This window comes from Eutrigla gurnardus, assembly GCF_963514095.1.
Source record: "Eutrigla gurnardus genome assembly, chromosome: 22".
NCBI lineage: Eukaryota > Metazoa > Chordata > Actinopteri > Perciformes > Triglidae > Eutrigla > Eutrigla gurnardus.
Window position 1 is genome coordinate 1,695,137 of NC_139933.1, and position 25,952 is coordinate 1,721,088.

The 25,952-nt window shown below is 44.7% G+C and overlaps 2 protein-coding genes across 2 annotated transcripts; both read left to right on the plus strand.

The window, feature by feature from the left end:
- Positions 1 to 225: 225 nt before the first annotated feature.
- On the plus strand, positions 226 to 7,811 carry cops3 (COP9 signalosome subunit 3). Its single transcript, XM_084002213.1, has 12 exons — positions 226 to 421; positions 1,395 to 1,524; positions 2,476 to 2,588; positions 2,861 to 2,910; positions 3,981 to 4,073; positions 4,244 to 4,423; positions 4,552 to 4,692; positions 4,979 to 5,152; positions 5,735 to 5,821; positions 6,042 to 6,155; positions 6,256 to 6,336; positions 7,425 to 7,811. Exons 1-12 carry the CDS (start codon positions 367 to 369, stop codon positions 7,476 to 7,478), a joined length of 1,272 nt encoding a protein of 423 aa, XP_083858339.1. The 5' UTR covers positions 226 to 366; the 3' UTR covers positions 7,479 to 7,811.
- A 1,016-nt stretch (positions 7,812 to 8,827) lies between these two features.
- On the plus strand, positions 8,828 to 25,128 carry usp22 (ubiquitin specific peptidase 22). The gene is made up of 13 exons (XM_084040430.1): positions 8,828 to 9,298; positions 14,549 to 14,681; positions 18,202 to 18,315; positions 18,747 to 18,848; positions 20,087 to 20,253; positions 20,329 to 20,476; positions 21,669 to 21,771; positions 22,759 to 22,917; positions 23,133 to 23,259; positions 23,404 to 23,495; positions 23,604 to 23,666; positions 24,075 to 24,224; positions 24,321 to 25,128. Exons 1-13 carry the CDS (start codon positions 9,179 to 9,181, stop codon positions 24,361 to 24,363), a joined length of 1,521 nt encoding a protein of 506 aa, XP_083896556.1. The 5' UTR covers positions 8,828 to 9,178; the 3' UTR covers positions 24,364 to 25,128.
- Positions 25,129 to 25,952: the final 824 nt, after the last annotated feature.

Here is a 25,952-nt window from a genome sequence, read left to right on the forward strand (position 1 = left end):
AATTGTACGTCAGTTCCTGTATTTATTTTTGCTGAAAGGAAGAACTGGTGCTATATTCTGTAATAGACAACCGAGTCCACTTACGAACCACATAAAACAATAACAATAAGTTAAAAAACCCTTAAAAAAAATGCATATCGAAATTGTGATATAGTCACTATGTTCCATGTAGTGTGTCTGGCCCTTTAAGAATTTAACGATCAGTTCGTAAATCTCGTTGCAGTTTGTCCGTTCGGGTTTTATGATCTCGCGATAGCTTCACATCAGTGGCGGCTGTGTGGCCCCCTGTCTCAGTCCGGACGGAGTTGTTTCTGACGTTTGAATGAAAAACAGTGCAAATTACCTCCACTTTGGACCCAAGAAATAATGGCTTCAGCCTTGGAGCAGTTTGTGAACAATGTGCGGCAGCTCTCCGCTCAAGGTAGGCTCGCTAAACTCATTCGAGAGGGGAGTATTAGCTAGTTAGCTAGCATAATGCTATCCAGTGCCTTGCCGATAGCTAGGCAGCCCAAACTGGTGAGAGCCTTCTTTTTTTTGCTTTATCATGTAAACACAGCGCTAAAATGACTTTTTTACGGCTGCGAGAGTGCCGTAAAGTATCACCAGAAGATGCGTTAGTACACGGGGACGCCGGGGATAACCACAAACCGGCTGGTTCATCAAGCAAAATGTCAAAATCATACTTTTTGTTTTTCCTATCTAGAAAATTAATTTATCAGGGCTGCCTACCGGAAGTCCCACCCCAAGCCCCCACGTGATTGGCTGGCAAACGGAATTAGCGGATATTATTGGTTTAAAGTCATCCGTCAATCCCACTTTGCTTTACCTCCTCGCAAAGGCCTTGACAGGGACAGCAGACCGGCCTGTTTATATTGCAATACTTTAGCCACAGCACGATGATTGTAAATAGTTTGTAAGACAGTTTGTTTTCCTACATTTGTGAAGAATATCTCATTGATAGTCGTGGACACGGACGTTGTAATTTTATAGCATGAATTCGACCCCTAAAACAATGAAGAAAATGCCTCGGCACACTTGCGGGAAACTATTGCCCCCTTTGTGGATTATACTACCGTAACCATATAATTTACAATGACTGTGATCGGGACAATGTTGTTATAACATTTTTAATTTAACATCTTTGTGAAGGTCTCAGCACGTAGCAAGCCATTTGAATTTCCCGATGTAATGTCATTAATTAATGTCAGTATAACGACCAAATTGAATAATAAAAAAAAAAGACCTGTCTAAAACAGTAATTTCCCCCCCAAAATTGATCTGCTTATCCAATTGTGTTGTAAACTGTTGGATATGTTGGTATGAATATTTAAGTGGCATGCAACATGGTCCCCAAATAGTGGTTTTAATGCTCTCTGTGCCCCTCTCTCTCCCAGGCCAGATGACTCAGCTGTGCGAGTTGATCAACAAGAGTGGGGAGCTGCTGGCCAAAAATCTGTCCCACCTGGACACGGTGCTGGGGGCCCTGGACATCCAGGAGCACTCCCTAGGCGTGCTGGCTGTGCTGTAAGTAGACATGGTTGTCACTACCAAGAAGTCTTCCTCAGTGTGGAGTAGGGTTGTCACGATACTAACATTTTCAACTCGATACCGATACTCAGGAAAATAATTCGATACTCGATACCATTTTCGATACCAGAAGGATGAAAAAAAGACCCCAAAATTTAAAAGAAATATTTTTATTAACAAAAAAAAAAGCAAAAATAACAAGTTTCAGGTCTGAGGTAGTGCAAAAAATAAATAAATAAAATAAACAATAACAATTGGAACAATATTTTGAGGTTGTAAATATTAGGCAAGCCTGATAAAAACTAAATTGGGGTGGTATCGATAATTTTGAAAATGAGTATCGTATCTGGATACAACATTTTAGTATCGATACTTTTTTGAGTTTCGATACTTTTGACAACCCTAGTGTGAAGTGAAGTCTTCTTCTCACTACCGTCCATTCTTTAGTTCCTCTACACTCCTGTCGTCATGATGCTCCTTGTGTTCAACTCCAATTTGTTTTCTTGTGTGTTTAAAAATGATTTATTGTGTGTCCATTGAAGGTCATATATTTATTTGGAGGGTAGGATCAGAAACATTTATTGCCAAGAAGGATGAGGAATTTGTCTTGGTGACTAAGGTGCATTACATTGAGGACAATACCAATAAACAAACGGGGACGATAATATAATTGAATAAAGGCCATTTACTTCTTCTCAGTATTATGTATTTATTATTTTAGGCTGCCTGTTGCATGCAGGATAGCAAATGTGATAGACATGAAGCAGCTACATCTGTTGCATGTACGAATAATAATGTAGGCTTGAACTCACATTGTAACAAAGAAAGTGATTATTTATTATCATTTAGTGAATCAAGAACTGCCAATGCCAAATCAGTGCAAGACAGGGTTGAGCTCTTCTTTATGGTCTCCTTGGTTCACAGGATTTTTCTTCTCTTTCCTTCCAGATTTGTGAAGTTCTCCATGCCAAACATCCCTGACTTTGAGACGCTTTTCTCCCAAGTTCAGCTCTTCATCAGTACTGGCAATGGAGAGCACATTAGATATGCAACAGACACTTGTAAGTCCCGACTAGACTGTGCTGGTCAGGTACTGTGTGTCGGTGTAGTGTACTAGTGTTCAGCAGTATCTCCTCTAAATAAATTGCCTGTCTTATTGTTAGATGCATTATTACAGATCCTTTATTTATTGTATGAATGTTTGCCCAGGAATATGTTTGTGATGCGTAAACTACAGTATACGAGTGTTGATCCATGTTGTCCACGTGAGCAATGGTTTACACTTAACTAAAGGGTAAGTCTTTAATTGAACACCTTCTGTTTCCTCTCACAGTTGCTGGTCTCTGCCATCAGTTGACAAACGCCCTTGTAGAGCGGAAACAGGTGAGGCTGTTGATTCGGACTCGGGTGGGAGTGAAATGCCCAACTGGTTTACTTTAAATGTTTTTACACTCCAAATCAATTAGTCCTTATTATTGATGTTTGATAATCCAGTGTATTTAAAAAAAAAATGTATAATTTAGTGTACAAAGCAAATAACACATTTTGGAGGAAATATTACAAGCTGCATATTTTTGAGTCAATTAAAAAAAAGAAAATGTTAAGCTCCACATCCTCGAAGGAAAACCAATTTTCTTGACTGCTACTTTGTCGATTATACAATTTGTAATGTTGTTATGGATGCACAGTTTATTTCCATGACTCACAGCAGTAGTCTGCAGCGATGTGGCTGCTAATGAAGACTGAATAGTTTAGATATAATTTGTCAATGCAAAATACAAAAGGGATGTCTTTATTGATTTGTTAGAGCGGCTTCTATTTTCTTAGTTTATTTAGCCGTTTGCCTCTTGTTCAGTCTGTGTGTGTGTGAGTCATACACCTCTGGCTTCTCATCAAAGACATTTGAACATGAAAACACATACACCCCCCAGCTACACCAGCTCCTCTGCACTTTAGCAATAGAATTATATGACTCTTGTCTATGATGTCTTGAGATGAAAACATCTACTTCTTTCCACCTGAATACGAGTGTCAGTCGGTGTATTTGGTGTATTTTTAAATGTATTTTTAGCTTTCTGTGTTATTCCTTCTCATTTGTGGGACGTGTGCTTGTTAAGCCGTTATGTGTGAATGTTTTTTTTTTTATATAAAGGGCAATGTAGCTTGTTTGTGACTGAAACTATTTTTAATGCTGTATGCACCTTGCTGCTGTGAAAGCCATTTCCCCTTGGCGACAGTGAAATCACCGGAATTTCACTGTCCGTCAGGACGAGTCCCAAATGAGCCATCCTACTTCTTTTTAATGCCGCTGAGCCTCTGCATCCAGGAGTTGTTTTCCTCTCTCTTTTTTTGAGTCTTGATCTAAATATTTTAAGACTTTTTGAAAGCCGGATGTCTCAGGAAAGTTACAGCTGAATAACTAACTGAACCATGTCTTTTCTCTTCTCTGACAGCCAATGAGGGGTGTTGTCGTCCTAAAACAGGCAATAGACAAAATGCAGATGAACACAAACCAACTTACCTCAGTTCATGCAGACCTGTGTCAGGTGAGTCACCGCTGCATCGGCATCCTAAGTGGCCTCGTGATTTCACTTGTACATTTAATTTAGCTGCTACACGTGGTCATTTTTAGCTGTATTGTTTGTGATAAACATCAAAGTTATTCCAATAACCCTTTTAAGTTGTCCTCACGATATACCCGGCCATCTCTTTGCAGCTGTGCTTGTTAGCAAAGTGCTTCAAGCCCGCCCTGCCCTTCTTGGAGATGGACATGATGGACATCTGCAAGGAGAACGGAGCTTACGATGCAAAGCACTTTTTATGTTACTACTACTATGGTGGCATGATCTACACGGGCCTCAAAAACTTCGAAAGAGCACTGTATTTTTATGAACAGGTAATCGAATGAATGTTCATGAACGCTTGTGTGTCTTTTGTGACCGTGTTTTGAATTTGTCTCATGTACGTACGTATGCCTACTTTTCTCTGATATATATTTTATGTGTCTCCTTCTTCTCTCCTCAGGCAATAACCACTCCAGCAATGGCAGTGAGCCACATCATGTTGGAAGCCTATAAGAAATACATCCTGGTGTCACTTATTCTCCATGGCAAAGTGCAGCCGCTGCCCAAATACACCTCGCAAATAGTAGGGAGGTTTATCAAGGTAAGGACAGCCTTTTAATGTGCAAGTCTCTTTGGTCTTTTATGTAACAATAAAATAGATGCAATGTATGTGTCTTTAAAAATATAAACCCCCAAGCACCCAAAAGGTTGTGCCGTCCTGCACAGGCCTTTGCTGTTTAACTAGGTGTCATGTTAATAGTGTATTTTTATTGTGAACACATTGTTAACACCAGCATAGATCTAGCTGATCATTTGTTGTGCCTTTAAGTAACTGGTTATCCCTCTGTCCTTTTTCTCTTGTTCTTCTCTTTGATTGCCGGCCTTAGCCCCTGAGCAACGCATACCACGAGTTAGCCCAGGTTTACACCACCAACAACCCGGCCGAGTTGCGTGGAGTGGTCAACAAACACAGCGAGTCCTTCACACGAGACAACAACACAGGCCTGGTCAAACAGTGCCTCTCCTCCCTCTACAAGAAGAACATCCAGAGGCTAACAAAGGTGGGTGTGTTCTTGTATTTCTGTCTTCATTTCAACAAGATAATATGTGTGTGAAATTCTGCTTATTCTCGCTTCTTCATGTGATGATTTTATGATTTGAGCTGAACTGCTGTTTTGATTTGGGTTAAGGATTCAGTTTAAATTCAGTTCAGCGTGAGGAATATGGAATATGTATGGATGCAGAAGGACCTTGGCAGAATAGAATTCATAGACATCAGCTGAGCAAATCAGATATGAAGCGAGAGCTTGCTGTCTCCGGCCAGAGCTGGTTAACTGACGAATCATGTTCTGGTAATCTTTAACTTTGATTTGTTCTTGTTTCTGGCTCTTCAATGCGTTTCTACAGTTAGGTTGGTGTAACATTTAGCTTTTTACTGAGCAGTAAACTCAACCAGATGCAAATACCCAATAAACACTCAACCAAAGAAAAGTAACTGTACTTCAGAGGTCATATTCTTAGCTTCAATAGATCCTTTAGTCTAATTGAATATCTTTGCACTTCATATTCTTGTTAAGAAAGGTGCGATATTAATAAAAGTTAGTATGTCTTTTTTCATATCACGTTCTGCTTTATGCCTGCAGACCTTTCTGACACTGTCTTTGCAAGACATGGCGAGTCGAGTGCAGCTGTCGGGCCCGCTGGAAGCCGAGAAATACGTCTTACATATGGTGAGTTGGTCCAGATAGAATAAAGTCTATGCTAATTATTAATTCATGGTGATCTATTGTATTGAATATGTATTCTTTTAACGGGGGAACTTGTATACTATGTTCGTCAGTATTAATAAACATATTTTTCTTTAATCTAACTCCTTGTTGAATTAAAAGTTGACTGTGTGTTGAAACTTCTGGAAATGTTGTGTAACTTCCTCCTTGCACGTGTGTGCAGATTGAAGATGGTGAGATCTACGCTAGCATTAACCAAAAGGATGGCATGGTCTGCTTCCACGACAACCCCGAAAAATACAACAACCCTGCAATGCTCCACAAAATTGACCAGGAGGTGAGTTTGTCCGACTCTGCTGACACTGTTCTCTTGCTTTTCCTACCATGCATGTATGTTTGGTGGAAACTACGTTTAAACTTCATGTTTCCTTTTTCAGATGTTGAAATGTATAGAGCTGGATGAGAAACTAAAGTCTATGGATCAGGAAATCACAGTAAACCCACAGTTTGTGCAGAAGGTGAGACAATACACGATGTAAATATTAATTATGTTGATCTGCTATGTAGACCTCCTTTTTTAACAGCATGGTTGTAACAAACCTGTCCTTGTGAATGTCTTGTGCCCCACTGCTGGATTTACATAAAAGCATGGTGCTTTATATGAGGTAGAATGAATACAAATATAGCATTTAGAAATCCAGACAGTATGATTTTCAGTACAGTGAGAAATGCAGACGCTGTGCTTTCTATGATGCTGTATTAATGTGATGCGTTGTAGTGATAAGCACCCGCCAGCAGAGGGCGTCTCTGAAGTGTAACAGGCAGCTGAGCTCAGAAAGATGGCCGCTCAGTGTTGTCATCGCTTTAAAAAAGCATATAGTTTATAGTAGGGAGAGTTGGTACGGTGCTGGAATTCCTTAAAAACACTTGACTTTTAGTGTGTTTTCAAGGTTTGAAAGTGAAAACAGCATTTTCTGACATTTCTTTATGAAAAATGACTTTTGATGATGAACAGATGATGAAAATAGTTGGTGATTATATTTCTGTGGATCTGTTAGTGGAATTAGTTTTCCTTTCATTTGTGGTCCTTCTGTAAAAAGCTGTCTCCAAACATCATGTTGGTTGTTTAGAGGACAATAACATCTCATTTAATGTGATGAACAAGTGACATAATAAGTAGACTGAATACTGACCATTGGATTGATACAAATATGGAGTTTACCACAGCTGGAAGGGGCTGGAAAAGCATGGAAATGCACCTTGAAGTGCTTGAATTTGGAAAAGGTGTAGGAACCCTGAGTAGGGAGGTCAGTTTTGTTTCATTTTGCTTTCCAAAATAGAGGCTTTTTCCTTTAACTCAGTGACTCAATAAGCTTTCCCGCCGCATTTCGAAAGGTTACATCCATCCAGAAAGAAAAAATGATCAGTTATTGGTTTTCACAGCAAAGCAGTGCAGATTTAGTTGTAAACATGTTTCCCTGAAAAGGCAGAAGAGACGACAAAACATTCAGCCATTGTTCATGGAAATGCAGCAGGGACAAGTTTTTCAAGTTGGTCAGGTTGCATTCTCAATACGTGACACTTTCTTTTCTTACTTTTTCATCAGAGTATGGGATCGCAGGAGGACGATGTTGGTAGCAAAACATCAAGTTATTCCTGAGGGGCCTTGAACAGGGAGAGAACGCTGCAGCCACCCAACACGTTCTGCCCAGGATGAGTTGGATTTTTTTAAAAGAGGAAAAACAAACAAACATTCTATTGCATAAGGACATTGGTCAAGGAAAATCTAATTGTGTGGAATGATGATAAATTTGGTTATTCTTTCTTCACAGTGTCTTTAAGGATAACAAATTATCCTTACAGAAAAGGAAACAAAAAAAAAAAATTATTACAATTTTGTCAGTGTTTTATTTATCAATGTTCAGGGTTGGAGCGCCACTGCTACATTAACAGAAACCACAATAATAAAAACTGGACTTATTTGTTCCAAACATATGTGTGAATAATCTCACTGTTTGTACTGGTTCTGCTGCATGATGGCCGTAATGAGAGAGAGAGAGGGCATTACTACATGAGGTATAAACATCTCTGGCTGTTGAGGAATAAATCTGACATATTCTACATTTGTAAAACACTTGCAATGACCCCCCCCCCCCTCCCCTCTCTCACTCCTTTTGGATAGAATGTAGATATCATCAATAGCAAATCTGTACACATGGACATGCCCTTGACCAATCTCGGCACGATGGAGGATCGTTCACAATCTGGTGCACTGTTTTGTTTTTGTTTTTTGGTCCTCCCTCCCCCATCCCCCCCCTTTTTTTCCTTTTTTTTTGTTGTTGTTTTTTTTTGTTTGTTTTTTGTTTTGTTTTTTTAGGTTGGATCCAGTAGAGGTCGCTAGAGCACTGTATAGAAAAACCGTTTTGACAGCTTGTTATCAAGAGTGTGAAGTCAACAGATTAAACCAAACTGTCATGTCATTTGGGAGCGTGAGCTTTGCGATTGTGGATCTGTTAATAATAAATTGTTTAAGAATATAGTTCTGGGTTTCATGCCTTTGTTGTTAAATATAATATTATATATGCATATTTTATATTTATATATATATAATATTATTATATTATATTATATATATTATAATATTAATATATTATTTATTTATTTATTTATTTATTTTTATCCCTTTGGTACAACTATAAGATGGATTTAAACCTCCCTTCCACTCTTTAATGTTCTCGATTCATACAATGCAGCTGATTTTACGTCCCAGCCAATCAACGTCCTCATACAGGCGGATGTTGTTCGGCCCCCTCCCCCCCGTTGGATTTGCACCAATCCCAACGCAACACTCACTTCACGGAGGCGGGACTTAGTCGCAAAAAAAAAAGGAAAGAAAGTTGGCACACGCCAATCACGCGCAGCGCTCGTCTCTGATTGGTCGACCGTTATGAATGGGTGGGTCTTGATGACACTCACCGTGTGTGTGTTTGTGTGTATGCTACTGTTGAAATTCCAGTGCTAACCAACTTTAGCCAGGTTGCTAACATGTAATTCAGCGAGTGTGTGACGAGCTACGCAATACGGCGCTATTCTGGATTAGCGTAAATATTATTTAGTGTCGCAAAAAAAAGAAAAAAGACTTGACTTGATGTTTACTACTCGCGTGTCTCCTTTACCGCAACCATGTCCAGTTAGCCAGAAACCGCAGCAGCAAACGGTGGATATATAAAACGAACCTGGCAAGCAAGCTAGCCCCCCCAGTCAAGCCCGCTTCTTCGACTGGGGGTCTCGCGTTCAGGAGGGGAGGAGGAGGGGGGTGGATTTGATCCGGTTTTTGTCGCCCAGAGGAGGAGGACCACCATGAGTCCGGCAGGCTGCCCCCATGTCAACGGCTTCAAAGTGGACAACTGGAAGCAGAACCTGAGGCTCGTCTACCAGTGCTTCGTGTGGAGCGGCTCAGCCGAGACCAGAAAACGCAAGGTAACAAGTGACAAGAGGTGTGTGTGTGCGCGTGAGCGCGCGCTCATCTGTGTGTGTGTGTGTGTGTGTGTGTGTGTGTGTTGGACAGCTCCCCGCCCTTCCAAAAAAAACCCACAACATAAACACTTCCGACACCCAGAATGCCACTCTCCAGTCAGCTAACTAGTCCAGGTCCAGGTCCCCCCCGAGTCTCTAGTCCCTAGACCCGCACGTACCGGACCGTTGACCCCCCTCACACGGACGTTAGCTCACTTCAAACGGCTCCAAGCCGCACAGTAGATTAGAAAGCTGATGTGCATCCGCTTTTCATTGGCTCCTTCACTTCCACTTCCTTCCACCAGCAGACCGCAGGTCAGCCTTAATATCCACCTATTATTCTATGATGATGATGATGATGATGATGATGTTGTGTGTGTGTGTGTGTGTGTGTGTGTGTGTGTGTGTGTGTGTGTGTGTGTGTGTGTGTGTGTGTGTGAGAGCATCAGTGAGGTTTAACTGGTGTGTGTTCGTCATTCTGTCGTTCACATGGAGAAGAGAAACCATCTTTTTATTGTGCATTAGCATGCTGGGCTTGTATCTTCATTGTGTGTGTGTGTGTGTCCTTGAAAACACTTGAATTTTAGTGTGGTGTTTCCAAGGTTTGGAAAGGTCTTGAAATGTGTGTTGTATGTGATGACATCTATGATAGAACAGAGGAAAGAAGGTCTCCATATTTGAGGGACTGAAAACAGCATTTTCTGACATTTCTGCATGAAAAATGACTTGATGATGAAAATAGTTGGTGATTATATTTCTGTGAGAATTTCATTGGTTCAAGTATATTCCAATCTCGACCATTAGACTCCCTCGACTCACGATCAACATTGAGACGGAGTCGACTGACCTTCGGACACACATTGAATTCTAAGCATTCGTTCACCTTGGACGTTTTTAAGGCTCCTCCACTCTTTGTCTGGCGTCACAGAGGCGTTGTATTTAATTTTATAGGTAGGTCGGACTAGGGAAATATTTCACTCTTTACACTAACAGCTGTTGCATATAAATATGACTTCATTTACTCTTTTTAGTTTGAATCATTCAGAAAATAATATGAAAAGATGAAGAAGTAACAGTTTTGGCGTTTGAGGCCAGATCGGTCCACTCCCCCACCAAAGCATGTGATATTATTAGATAACGGTGTTATTCTGACTGTCTCTCAGTTTGATTTCTGTTTAATATAACCCTGCTGTTAGTTAGTGTTCGTTTAAAAAAAACAACAACAATAAGATTTAGATGGTATGGACCCAATAGAGGAGGTCCCCTATATTCAAGCATTGCATATCACGTTTTAATCACCTTTTTGTCTTATTATAATGCCTTAACTGGAGGAAACAGTCCTTTAATCCCCATCTCGACGCCTCCTCTGGATGCCGACAGTTGCTGAGACAGATGTGTGTTGCGTTTGGCTTGACAGTAAGATAATGTCCTCACTTACACTTCATAACCGGGATCTTTCCAGCCCATTACCTTTTCTACTCGCTCCTCTCAGACAACATCCCGCCGGCAGATGGCTCGTCACTGACATCGCAGAAGTATGAAATGGACAGAGCTCGGCCTCACTGAGCCCGTGGCCTCTTTAGTTAATACATAGCCAGGAGTGCTGTACATCCTAAACTCCTCCATAGGTGCAGTCGGACTTCTGTTGGCATGACGACGGAGGTTGTGAGGATGTTTTCTACATGCATTCCTGTTCTCACATGTGCACTCTAACGATGACAGACTGTCAGACTGCAGCTATTCTAATAGATCTTGATGTATAATTCTCATTTTTTATATTTACTTTTTATCCTCAACCATTCTTTATTTCATGGTCTTAGTCGCCGAATATTTTATTTTATTTTTTTTACCATTTAATATCTTTGTGTTCCGGCTCGTTGGTCACACCTAACAAGTCATTTAAAAGGTGTCACCTTGGGCTCTCGGAGCTGTACGACTTTTTATATATGAACGATTGCAGCTGTGATCCATCAGACGTCACCGTAGCAACCGTCGCTCCACTTCAAAATCCAGGCCATTAAATGCGTATCTCATGCCACATTAGCTTTCAATATACAAACCATGTTGTTACAGGTCAACGTAGCAGAACAGCCTCGGACATGCTGGGTCATTTATTCTACGACCTTGTGCTTTATGACATTTTCAAGTTGTTTTTTTTTTTGTACAGCTGGATAATGCATCACAAGTCCACTTACAGACCGACCAATCACAGCAGTGCGTTGCTTTAATACCGTACGGTAACTATAGACGTATAAAGGAAGTGGACAAAGTCGTCATGCCTCTTGGTTTGTGGATTACAGCTTTAAAGCCTTCAGTGTTTGTCATTTGTAGCATTTTTGCAACCAGTGAAGGAAGTGACCATATTTGGAGTTCCGGGTGGATCCTACTGGATCTGGCTTCTGGTGTGAAGCTGTTAACAAAGATCGCGTCAATCATTTGAGGTAAACTTTACAGCTAGGTGCTAATTGCATTGGTAGCGTGGTAACGACGGTAGTGAGGCCGAGGGATCGGCGCCGTGGTATCGACCAATCACAAGGTACCATCATGGACGTAATGTTTTAGTTGAAGAATACTTGAAACTAGAGATTGAGACCAAAGCTCTAGACTTTCTCAGAGACTTCCATGCCATCGGACTTCTTTTTTGCAACCAGAAGAGTCGCCCCCTGATGCCCAGTGGAGAGAATGCTGGTTTAAGGCACTTCAGCCTCAGCTTCACTTTTCAGAACCGAATATTGCCGCATCTAAGTACCTCATACAACCCCCACTTCAAAAAGATCCAAGCTATCCTTTCAACTCGTCCACTCTGCATGCTGATGTGCTTCCGTGGTGAATCTGATGCCAGATTTTGCCCTCCATACTTTCTCCTTTCTTCTCTCTTTTTATTTTCATTTCCCCTCCTCTCTTCTTCCATGCATTGCTCGTTTCCTCTCACCTCCTCATATTCATGCCAGCGTCTCATCTGCATGCGTTTGAACCTTCCATCCACAGTCATGCCCTCATCTTTCCAACACAACTATCAAACAGAATATATAGGAGGAGTGCATTAATCATTAACCAACATTATCATATACTGCAGTTTAGGATTACGTATTAACCGCATGGCTTCGTCTATGTCATCGCCAGCATGCGGCTCCTTGAGCCAAGCTACCAGAAAACATGATGAAACAAGACACACACACACACGCACACACACGCACACACACGCACACACGCACACGCACACACACACACACACACACATGGAGTTGTTGTTTGAATAAAGAAGATATTGCTATTAAAAAGATGTTTAGGTGTTTTAAATAAAATATTCAGGCTGCACGGTGGTGTAGTGGGTAGCACTCTCGCCTCACAGCAAGAGGGTCCTGGGTTCGATTCCCGGGTCGGCCCGGGTTCCTTCTGTGTGGAGTTTGCATGTTCTCCCCGTGTAAGCGTGGGTTCTCTCCGGGTTCTCCGGCTTCCTCCCACAGTCCAAAGACATGCAGGATGGGGATAGGTTCATTGGTGACTCTAAATTGCCCGTAGGTGTGAATGTGAGTGTGAATGGTTGTTTGTCTCTACATGTCGGCCCTGTGATAGACTGGCGTCCTGTCCAGGGTGTACCCTGCCTTCGCCCAATGACAGCTGGGATCGGCTCCAGCCCCCCCGTGACCCTAAATACAGGATAAGCGGTAGAAAATGGATGGATGGAAATAAAATATTCACACTATTCGTATTTGTTTGCAAAAAGCTTCATCCATCCATCCATCCATTTTCTTCCGCTTATCCAGTACCGGGTCGCGGGGGCAGCTGCCTGAGCAGGGACGCCCAGACTTCCCTCTCCCCGGACACTTCCCCTAGCTCCTCCGGGAGGACCCCAAGGCGTTCCCAGGCCAGCCGGGTGACATAGTCACTCCAGCGTGTCCTGGGTCTTCCTCGGGGTCTCCTCCCGGTGGGGCATGCCTGGAACACCTCCCGAGGGAGGCGTCCAGGGGGCATCCGATGCAGATGCCCGAGCCACCTCAACTGGCTCCTCTCGATGTGGAGGAGCAGCGGCTCTACTCCGAGCTCCCCCCGTGTGACGGAGCTCCTCACCCTATCTCTAAGGGAGCGCCCCGCCACCCTGCGGAGGAAGCTCATTTCGGCCGCTTGTATCCGGGATCTTATTCTTTCGGTCATGACCCAAAGTTCATGACCATAGGTGAGGGTAGGAACGTAGATTGACCGGTAAACCGAGAGCTTCGCCTTTCGGCTTAGCTCTCTCTTTACCACGACGGACCGATACAGCGACCGCATTACTGCAGCCGCTGCACCGATCCGCCTGTCAATCTCGCGTTCCATCCTTCCCTCACTCGTGAACAAGACCCCAAGATACTTAAACTCCTCCACTTGAGGCAGGAACTCCCCCCCGACCTGGAGGGAGCAAGCCACCTTTTTCCGGTCGAGAACCATGGCCTCAGATTTGGAGGTGCTAATCCTCATCCCGGCTGCTTCACACTCGGCTGCAAACCGCCCCAGGACATGCTGGAGGTCCTGGCTCGAAGGAGCCAACAAGACCACATCGTCCGCAAAAAGCAGGGATGAAATCCAGTGGCTCCCGAACCAGATCCCCTCCGGCCCACGGCTGCGCCTAGAAATCCTGTCCATAAAAATAATGAACAGGACCGGTGACAAAGGGCAGCCCTGCCGGAGTCCAACATGCACCTGGAACAGGTCTGACTTACTGCCGGCAATGCGAACCAAGCTCCTGCTCCGGTCATACAGGGACCGAACAGCCCTTAGCAGAGGGCCCCCGACCCCGTACTCCCGAAGTACCTCCCACAGAATGCCACGAGGGACACGGTCGAATGCCTTCTCCAAGTCCACAAAACACATGTGGACTGGTTGGGCAAACTCCCATGAACCCTCAAGCACCCTGCGGAGGGTATAGAGCTGGTCCAGTGTTCCACGGCCAGGACGAAAACCGCATTGTTCCTCCTGAATCCGAGGTTCGACTATCGGCCAAAAAGCTTCAAGCTTCTACTATTTCAAAGACATTGAGCCACGTCGCCGCCCTGGTGGTCGTCTCGAGTAACCATGATTTAAACAATATGAAAATAAATAATCAAATAACTTCCTACATGTCAGACCTGCTGTTGTAATGTAGATCTCCCTTCTGTGGTTGCGCATGACATTAAAAGGTGCATTAAATTGTGATGATGATCTCTTTTTCCTGCCCCCCCCCCCCCCCTCTTCCAGGCCAAGTCGTGCATCTGCCACATGTGCGGCGCCCACCTCAACAGACTGCACTCCTGCCTCTACTGCGTCTACTTCGCCTGCTTCGCCAAAAAACACATCCACGAACACGCCAAGAGCAAACGGCACAACCTCGGTACGTTAACACACTCTCACGCATGCACAGGTGGAGCAGGTGGGTTTCAAGGGTGGTGTAACAGCAGTCATCCCACCCCCCTTTTTTACTGAAATTAGTTGTTCCCTGCCTCCTCAACACACACACACACACACACACACACACACACACACACACACACACACACACACACACACACACACACACACACACGTAACGCTGTCAGCTTCTCCCAAAACAAAGGCTGTGAAAAGGGCTAATTATACAGCTGAGTGGTTAATGAAGATGAAGCCTGGTTTGATTGCATAAAGCGCTGACGTTCATAAACGTGTGTGTGTGTGTGTGTGTGTGTGTGTGTGTGTGTGTGTGTGTGTGTGTGTGTGTGTGTGTGTGTGTGTGTGTGTGTGTGTGTGTGTGTGTGTGTGTGTGTGTGTGTGTGTGTGTGTGTGTGTGTGTGTGTGTGTGTGTGTGTGTGTGCGTCCGTGTGTGTGTGTGTGCCTTTATTTAAGCTGTAAGGTGGTTATATGTTGGCCTAGATGTGACACGGTTTGTGTTTTTTGTGCATTTTAATCAAGCAGAAAATAATGGAGGGCAACCGAGAGACTTATTAACACGCAACATTGTGCAACAGGATTGCATCACTGAAGTCTAAAGGGCTCGGCCCCTCCGGGGGGATTTCAAACGTCACCTGTGCGTTCGGCCTCATGCAGCCCATTAGAGCGAATACTTACTAATTAATTAAGGACTAAAGGCCCCGCCTCGGTGGCTGATTTAAACATTTAAGCATTTACATGAGCTAAGAATATACTTCATTGGGTAAATCTTCACTTGTTTTTCCCAAATCCTTGAAAACAATCAGTGTGGGTTTATGAGGTAGAACACAGAAATGAGATTTTGCTTCTTGTTTTGACAGGATTATTATTCCAGGTCAGAGAAGAGAATGTAAAACACGTCAGGGATTTTATTTAGGGAAATATTCTCCCTTAAAACAAAGTGCCTTTCTTTTCTCTCCCACAGTTTAGTCTCTGTTAAACAACTGCAAAATAATCACACAAACGAAATGGCAGAGTGTAGGCTTCTATTTTCAGAGATGCAACCGACCACGCTGTGTTTCTCACCACCGCTCCGCTCGCTTTGTTGGTGAGCGCTCGCCGTCACAAAGTTGTTTCTCAATTCACGGAATGAAATATTTGCATCAAACAGACACGATTTGGATGTGTGTCGGTTTTGAAACAAAGACGTGGGTGTTCTCTGAACACCAAGAACAGTCGGCTGTTTTTCCCTCCCGTGAACGCTCGACTCCCACAGCGACACTCGGGCCTGAAATCATAAAAAAGCATCTCCATCGTCGGTGTTTCCTGATCCCACGCCGTCAGACGGCTCCTCAAAGTCTCACAACGTGAGTGTGAAGCACTCTGGGAAATGGCTTTCACCTGTAAACTGCTGTCTGTTGTACTTTGTGCAAATAATGGGTGGATATTTTCTCATGGAAGGTTTATCTTAAATACGCTGATATAAATAGTCACATATAATACAAATGGAAAATCCCCCAAACCAGTCATCAGCTCATCAGGTCACTTTCATAATCCAGATGTTTGTTTGTAGATGTTTGTTTCGCCCCCACATGAGTGTTTTTTAAAGACGATAACTGATTAAGGGAAAAAGCTCACAATCTGTCAAACGTCCAAGTCCAAAAATAAGCCGTGAAGGAGCAACCTTAAAAACAGTGGGATCCTCTAATGAATGACTAATGGATGCTGAACAGCAATGGTTTCACTGACTTGCGCATTATGGTGCATTCAAGAACCACTCGTTAAAATTATTATATTAAATATTATAATATATGGAAGCGGATTACAGAGCAGTACAAGAAGTTCCAGAGGCAAACAGAAAAGTCTTCAGTCTTTAAAAGAGCTGAGAGATAATCCAAAATGTTTATTTCAACGATGCATTCAGGGGTCAGCCATGTGTACTACATTCATGTATAGTTCACAGCTTTACAGTGAAGTATTGCTTTGGAGGCCTAAGATGCAAAGAGGTGTATTGTACTCACGTGTGTTCAGCTTTAATTATGTTATAAGCATTAAAAAAGACTTGAGGGGAAGCAGACGATACAGTAAACGGCATATTTATCCATATTAATACAAAGGCATTATCCTGCAAGAATAAACGCTGCGATACCAGCTTCTTTATTTTATTCTCCACATAATAGAATAATAGAATTACGCTGCCGCAGCAGCAGAGACTCTCGGGGTGTCCGTGACAAACGGAGTTTTTGGCAGATGTTGAAGAAATCTTTTTTTTTTTTTTAATGAAGCCCTCCTTTTGTTCGCTGTTATCGCTCCGCTCAGGAAGACCCCCCTCTGTCTGTGTGTGTGTGTGTGTGTGTGTGTGTGTGTGTGTGTGTGTGTGTGTGTGTGTGTGTGTGTGTGTGTGTGTGTGTGTGTGTGTGTGTGTGTGTGTTCCCCCCCACAGAGTGTAATTGTGTGTTTAATGAGGTTAGCCGCCGAATCCGCTGCTGCAAAAATAGAGTGAGAGAAAAGAGACAGATCTCATCACGCTGGTGAGGAGGTAATTAAGTCGTCTCTAACAAACCCTGTGGAATTGAGCCTCCATTACACCCCCCTCTTCCTCCTCCCCCTCCCCCTCCTCCTCCTCCTCCTCCTCCTCCTCCTCATCTCTTTCGTCAAACCGTTTTATGCATTCTCACTCAGTTATTTGGGCGAATGCTGTTTTGCAGCCTCGTGTCGGGCTCATCTCCGTCGCCTCCATCCTCTCGTTTCCATGGTTACCTGATGATGACCCTGTCGATTGTATTCTACTAATCTACTAACACTTGAGTCCTTAGCTTCAACTTCTGTACTTCAGTGTACTTCCTCCATCCTCTGTGTGTGTGTGTGTGTGTGTGTGTGTGTGTGTGTGTGTGTGTGTGTGTGTGTGTGTGTGTGTGTGTGTGTGTGTGTGTGTGTGTGTGTGTGTGTGTGTGTGTGTGTTATACTGCTCCATACCTGCAGAGGATGACAGCAGTTAGAAGCCGACAGGCGGGTTGTCATGGCAACAGCAAACAGTTATCTGCAGGGGTAACGGAGCAGGTGAGGAGAGAAGGGAGTGGAAGGAGTTGTTTTGCTCCTCCTCCTCTTCTTCCTCCTCCACATCTTCCTCCTCCTCCTCCTCCTCCTCCTCCTCTTCTTCCTCATCCTTCTCCCCCACATCCTCCTCCACATCTTCCTCCTCCTCTTCTTCTTCATCCTGCTCCTCATCCTTCTCCTCTACATCATCCTCCTCCTCCTCCTCCTCCTAACCCTTTGACTCCCCGTTGCTCTCTGGCGGCGTGTCTCCGGCGTTCCTCGATGGTGTTAACAGATAGCCGATATGTCAGCAGATAAGCCCCGCTACCTGGCAACGTGGCCTGAATAGTAAAAGAGAGACGGAGGAGTTAGCGGCTCACGGACTCGCTTCGCCCTCTGACAAACAAGAGTGTCCCCGTGTTTGATTCCCAGCCCTTCCTCCTGCATTATTCATGTTCCTCCTCTTCCTCCAGCTATTGACCTGCTGTACGGAGGGATTTACTGCTTCATGTGCCAAGACTACATTTATGACAAAGACATGGAGCAGATTGCCAAAGAGGAACAGAGGAAAGCCTGGAAAATGCAAGGTACGACCCCCCCCCCCCACCCCCCCCACACACACACACACACACACACACACACACACACACACACAAAAAGTGTTGCAGCTCCTCAGCCTTAAGGTTTCACATGAATGATGAGTGTGTGTGTGTGTGTGTGTGTGTGTGTGTGTGTGTGTGTGTGTGTGTGTGTGTGTGTGTGTGTGTGTGTGCGCGTGTGTGCGCGTGTGTGCGCGTGTGTGTGTGTGTGTGTGTGTGTGTGTGTGTGTGTGTGTGTGCGCGCGTGTGTGTGCGTGTGTGCGTGTGTCTGCGTGTGTGTGTGTGTGTGTGTGCGCGCGCGCGCGCATGTGTGCGTGTGCGCGCGCGTGTGTGTGCATGTGCGCGCGCGCGTGTGTGTGTGTGTGTGTGTGTGTGTGTGTGTGTGTGTGTGTGTGTGTGTGTGTGTGTGTGCGCTCCAGGCATCGGGGAGAAGTACTCGACGTGGGAGCCCACCAAGAGGGAGCTGGAGCTGCTCCGCCACAACCCCAAGAGGAGGAGAATTACCTCCAACTGTACAATTGGTTCGTATCTCGTTGTCTCTTATGAACACACACATGCACACACACACATGCACACACAGCAGTGAGAGGTTGGAGAGGATGGGTGTGTAGCTGCAGATAGCTGGATTCCAATGTCAGGCCGAGGGATGGGATTAGGGTTGGGTATCGCGACTGATTTCCTGAATCGGTTTGATTTTCGATTCAATATCGATTAAAGAGATTTTTCAGGTTCAATACCAATGTTGTTGTTACCAATGAGGGAGGGAGGGAGGGAGAGAGCAACCCTCTTTAGGGAAACAAATCCTCTCTGAACCAGGTCACATGACGAGGTGATGGTCAGGTGCCGATCTGCTCTGGATGTCCAGCTGTCACGAGGCGAGGCGAGTCTCTGCGGTGTGTTTGTACATCGTATATCACTTTATTTTTAGGCACGTGGAGAATTTGACGGTAACTTGACAACAACCTTCCTCTCCCGATGTGGAGGAAGGCTCAACGCAGAGAAGCTGCATAAAGGGATCAAATGATCCATATGAAGATTAATTATTGTTCTGTTTTTAAACCCAGCCCTAGATGGGATGGAGATCTCAGAGGGACCAAAACAAATATTAGTATAAGTAGACTGAATTATGAGTATTGTATTGATATAAACATGTAGTTTACCACAGCTGGAAGGTGCTGGAAAAGCATGGAAATGCACCTTGACATGCTTGAAAAGTGCTTGAATTTGACTTTGGAGAAGAACCCTGTGAATAAGAGGGTTTGATTTTGTGTCTTCAGAGAAAAGCAGCAGAATATATATTTGAAGCCATCTCCAGTCGTAGGGAGATGACAGGCCTGAGCTCTACCTCCATCCTCTTCCTCCTTTCCTTCACCATCTCCTCCTCCTCCCCTCGTCTGTGTGTGGTTTGGTCTGCTGTAATCTGACGAGGGTTTCCCAGCCTCAGGGGTGTGTGTGTGTGTGTGTGTGTGTGTGTGTGTGTGTGTGTGTGTGTGTGTGTGTGTGTGTGTGTGTGTGTGTGTGTGTGTGTGTGTGTGTGTGTGTGTGTGTGTGTGTGTGTGTGTGTGTGTGTGTGTGTGTGTGTGTGTGTGTGTGTGTGTGTGTGTGTGTGTTGCAGCTTAGATACCCGACTGCAGCAGCAACCAAGAAAAATGATCCGTCTCCCTTCAGCTCTTCCACTCCGTCCTCCCCCGTTTTTTCTTTATCCCTCCCTCACCCATCCTTTTGCTTCTTATTTCCCTCTCTCCTCTTTCCCCCTCAGGCCTGCGAGGTCTGATAAACCTCGGCAACACATGCTTCATGAACTGCATCGTCCAGGCGCTGACGCACACTCCGCTGCTGCGTGACTTCTTCCTGTCCGACCGGCACAAGTGTGAGATGCAGAGCAACTCCTGTTTGGTGTGCGAGATGTCACAACTCTTCCAAGAGGTAACTTTTATTTTGAAAGGATGTGTTCAGAATGGGGGATGAGGGATCACATACACACACCTTCCTTTTCTCCAGTTCTACTCAGGCCATCGGTCGCCACACATCCCCTTCCGTCTCCTCCACCTGGTGTGGACTCACGCCCGGCACCTCGCCGGCTACGAGCAGCAGGACGCCCACGAGTTCCTCATCGCAGCGCTGGACGTCCTGCACCGACACTGCAAAGGTCGGACCCCACGTACACACAGTTCTTAACCATGAACTACATTACATCAACAGAGAAGTAGGACCATTTTCTCATAGACTTCTATACAACCAGAGAGGAGTCGCCCCCTGGTGGCCAGCAGAGAGAAGTAGGACCATTTTCTCATAGACTTCTATACAACCAGAGAGGAGTCGCCCCCTGGTGGCCAGCAGAGAGAAGTAGGACCATTTTCTCATAGACTTCTATACAACCAGAGAGGAGTCGCCCCCTGGTGGCCAGCAGAGAGAAGTAGGACCATTTTCTCATAGACTTCTATACAACCAGAGAGGAGTCGCCCCCTGGTGGCCAGCAGAGAGAAGTAGGACCATTTTCTCATAGACTTCTATACAACCAGAGAGGAGTCGCCCCCTGGTGGCCAGCAGAGAGTAGTAGGACCATTTTCTCATAGACTTCTATACAACCAGAGAGGAGTCGCCCCATGGTGGCCAGCAGAGAGAATGACAGGCACTTCAACATTGGCTTCACTTTTCAGAATCAGAGGTTGCTTGCCTTGACAGGGACCAATAGATAACAATGATAGGCTTGTGGTTGTGACTCCTGTCGCCATGGAAACGTCAGTCTCTTTCATGGAGATTGATGGACTTGTTTTGCCTTCATCACTCACTCACGGGTATGAAATAGTGATCCTCCGTTAACGCCTCACTCCATCACGTTAAGTGCAGATTCCTTTCCGTTTTTCGGGGAGCGATTACGTTATCGGGTGCTGCTGCACCGACGGAAAGCAAAGATCGGAGAGATAGATCGTAAGGGGCGCGAAGGAGAAAAGGGAGAGAATGATGGAGAGGCAGAGTGAAGGTGAGACGGGAGGATGAGAGGATGAAAAGAGGAGAGAGGGATGCATGTCCTAGTCTCTCTCCCCTCTGTCTCCTCTCTCTCTCTCTCCTTCTCTCTCTCCTTCTCTCTCTCTCTCTCTCTCTCTCCTTCTCTCTCTCCTCTCTCTCTCCTTCTCTCTCTCCTCCTCTCTCTCTCTCTCTCTCCTCTCTCCTCTCCTTCTCTCTCTCTCTGCAGTGTAGAAGCAGAGTGGCTGTGAAGTTACACAGCATTGCTTTTAATGACTGTGTGTGTGTGTGTGTGTGTGTGTGTGTGTGTGTGTGTGTGTGTGTGTGTGTGTGTGTGTGTGTGTGTGTGTGTGTGTGTCCTTATATCTACACAGACGACAACGGGAAGAAAGCCAACAACCCGAACCACTGTAACTGCATCATCGACCAGATCTTCACGGGGGGTCTGCAGTCTGACGTCACCTGTCAAGTCTGCCAGTGAGTGTGTGAGATCCACCCGCACCACACACACACACACACACACACACACACACACACACACACACACACACACACACACACACACACAAAGGTGCAGATTAAAGCCACCGTCTCCTAGACGACGGCGACGGTGTCATTACGGTTTACAGTACGCTGGACTCTGACACACTTCACACGTCCGATCCGTCCTTGATCACAGATCTGATTCCCTGCCCCGAGGTGACCCCCCCCTCCCCCCCTCCCCCCTCACAGAGCACTGCAGCAACAGTCAAACCCTCACATAGAATGTAAAGTTGATCTGCAGCTCCACCTGGTGGTCAAAGAAGAGTGTCTCATTTAGGAGTAAAAGTAAAATACGATTCACTTTATAATTAACATAAAAATATCACAACAAGATGCTTTTTATTAAGCAGAACACCTACACCTACCTTCCTACAAAAATCAACATTATTTAAGTGTACGTGGTTGCGTGTGTGTTATATTTAGAATACTTTCACCTTTAACCTTGGAACTGAAGACGTTATCTATACTCTCAGCCAACAACATTACAACTGTAATTTTACTTTCAGAACACAGTTCACACTTAAACTGCTCATAATAATCTAAAGAAACACACACACAGGTCTCCACACATTCAGGTTGAGATGCTTTGTGTATTTATCTTTGCTGGAGCTGGAGGTCTCTCTGAAGGAACTCCTGCTGAATCATCATTTATTCATTTATTCACTCGAACACGGTGCCGACTCATCCTTTTGCTGTTGACCGAGGGGAAATGCACTGCAGAGATTCCACAAAGCACAGAGCAGCTTACGTCACACAAGTCACTATTTATGGACCGAATGACTTAAAGCGCTCAATCCAGGTCACATGGGTCTACATCCAGCCGAGCCTCCTATGAAGATGTGTGTGTCTCCCCTATGAAGACCTGATGTGTGTGTCTCCCCTATGAAGACCTGATGTGTGTGTCTCCCCGTCTCCCTGTAGTGGCGTCTCCACGACCATAGACCCGTTCTGGGACATCAGTCTGGACCTGCCGGGCTCCTCCACGCCGTTCTGGCCTCTGAGCCCCGGAGGAGACGGATCGGTCCTGAACGGAGAGAGTCACTCCACCGGAGCCACGACGCTCACAGACTGTCTGCGCAGGTAGACCACGCTACTACTCTGTCTGTCTGAGCATTCTCTATCTCTCTCTATCTCCTCTCTCCCCTTCACTCTCTCTACACGCAGTTCCCTGAAAGCTACTTCCTGTTAGTTTAATCCTAAATCCCCCGGAGCGTCAGGGAGCAGTAGCCATATTGATAAACACACACACACACACACACACACACACACACTGACTCCCATCCTCTCCCGTCCAGGTTCACCAGGCCGGAGCACCTCGGCAGCAGTGCAAAGATCAAGTGCAGCGGTTGCCATAGTTACCAGGAGTCCACCAAGCAGCTGACCATGAAGAAGCTGCCCATCGTGGCCTGTTTTCACCTCAAAGTAAGAAGTTTGTATATATGTATGTGTGTGTGTGTGTGTGTGTGTGTGTGTGTGTGTGTGTGTGTGTGTGTGTGTATATATATATATATATATACATATACACATCAGAGAGGAAGTCTGATAACCATTTCTTTGTTTTTGCAGAGGTTTGAACATTCAGCCAAACTGCGGCGGAAGATCACGACGTACGTCTCCTTCCCCTTGGAGCTGGACATGACGCCCTTCATGGCGTCCAGGTGAGCTGCAGCACTCAGTCCCGCTGCACTAAATGCTTTTTGGATTTGTAGAGTACTTGGATGTGTTCTGTTTTTTAAATGCTGATTCTGTTGGGCGGTGTCTTTCAGTAAGGAAAGCAGGATGAATGGGCAGTACCAGCAGACCGTGGACCCCTTCAACAACGACAACAAGTAAGACCCGCCTCCCCTCATTGATCCCAATTACACATTCAGAGCTTTCTGATCACTTTTCATTCATTTCACAACCATGTTTTTTGTTTTCTACCAAGTCAAATATCGAGTTTGTTACATTCAAAATTCCTGCACTGCTGCTATACTTTAGCTGTTCTGTCACAGAAACACTGTGATGTCATTTTATTGCAATGATATTATTGATGTTGACTATGCATACAATCAATTAGTTGATTTAATATACAGATCTGTAGAACTTTACCAGAGATGTGCACATACATTTCCATCCAGAATGACTTAATACTTCTTGGTGGTTTTGGTCGGAGAGAGGCGGCAGCCCTCCAAAATAAAAGCTTTTTGAGCTTTCTATGTTGCAGCATTAATGAAGCCTCTTCTTCCCTGATTCAGGTATAGCCTGTTTGCAGTGGTGAACCACCAGGGGACGCTAGAGAGCGGCCACTACACCACCTTCATCCGCCAGCACAAGGACCAGTGGTTCAAATGTGACGACGCCATCATCACCAAGGCGAGCATCAAGGACGTCCTGGACAGTGAAGGGTGAGCGGGTCACGGCGTCGACTAACAACCTTTTTATCATCCTTCATTGCTTAATTCTTATAAGTCATGTCCTCATGGTACTTTCCCTCTCTGCAGGTACCTTCTGTTTTACCACAAGCAGTTCCTGGAGTACGAGTAGTTCCCTCCACCGGCCTGCAGGGGGCGACGAGGTTTGGCTGCATGGCAAAAAAAGGTAACGGAGTGATGAGAGAGGCTGGAAACAGAAACACGAGCCGACCTGAATCACTCTGAGACTTCATACACATGTAGTGGGAGACGATCATGAAAGAACTGTGTTATGAGCAAATCACATAAAAGGTTTTTCACTTGAATCCAGGCGATGAAGAAGAAAGCAGCCATCATAATCTGCTGTATGACAGAAAACAACTGCAGAGGTTTAGCCTCGTAGCTACTTTTCCCTTCTTCTTCTTCTTCTTCCTCGACAGACCGAAGAGCAGGAGGGTATTTAAACCTTTAACTCAATCACAAATGCTGATCATCAGCTCGTTTCATGCGCTCACATCTGCATTTGGGAACACCCGAAGGTGCAGACATGTGGCAGCCTTCCACGGGGGTTCCAGGAAGATTTTATTCTATTTTATTTTATTCTTTCACTTTACCTAAACCGGACACTTCCTGGACTTCAAGCACACTTCTCCTAACACTCCTCCAAATTTTCAGAATGCAAAAAAAATAGTGGTGAAAAATATCTATAGAGACATTTATTCCATTCATTAGCGTTTGTTCATTAGCCGTCAGTCAGACACAATTGTCTTTACCAAGGTTTAAAAAAAAATGTGTTATTTGTTCTGCCTCATGCTGCTTCCAACACTCACAGGGGAAACAAACGACACAGTGAATATTCTATTTTTATACATACTGTAATTAAATTGTTTGCATTCTCCTTAAACGCTCACGTTGTTCGTCTGTGTTGTGCCGTCGATCATGGGTTCCTTTTTTATTTTTCGTAGTTCTGATAACGTTGGTTTCCTTTAATTATTCCTCTTCTGTTTAATTTGTTGGAGTCGCGGAGGCACGTTCTCCACGTTCTCCACGTTGAAGATGCGTTGTCGTGATTTCAGGTATAAAAAAAAAGAGAAATGAAACAAAAAGAAGTTCGTATAACGGGAGCTCGACCCTGCAGTGTTAACCCTCCGCCAAGTTTTGCTCTAATTCGGTGTGTGTGTATGTGTGTGTGTGTGTGTGTGTGTGTGTGTGTGTGTGTGTGTGTGTGTGTTCTGTGTAGGTTTGTGTGTATAACATGTGTTATTGTGTGTGTGTGTGTGTGTGTGTTCCTGCACACGTGTGTCGTGCGTGTGCGTATGTAGGTCCGTGTACTGAATCAGTACTTTGCATTCAGCATGCTGTCTGAGCTGGGTATCGCAGTCCATGACATAAATGTTGATGATGTGAAACACAAGAAAAAAGAAGCATATATGTACAGTTTGTATGGCAGAGAGATGACATGGTGAAACCTCATGTTGCTGGATCCGGTCTCGTTTGGGGGGGTTCTCGAGCCGGTCGGTCATTCCTGCTGCAGAACTGGACACAGTGATGGAAAGACACTCAAATAAAGAAAATCTATATCTCTAAACACTTTTCTGACTCATTATTTATTCTACTTGATGATGTCATATTTTACCTCCGCCTCCGTTTTGTCGTCCCAAATTTCGAGGAAATAAAAGTCAGCTCAGTTTATGCATATGTATGTTAAAAATATTGTATTGA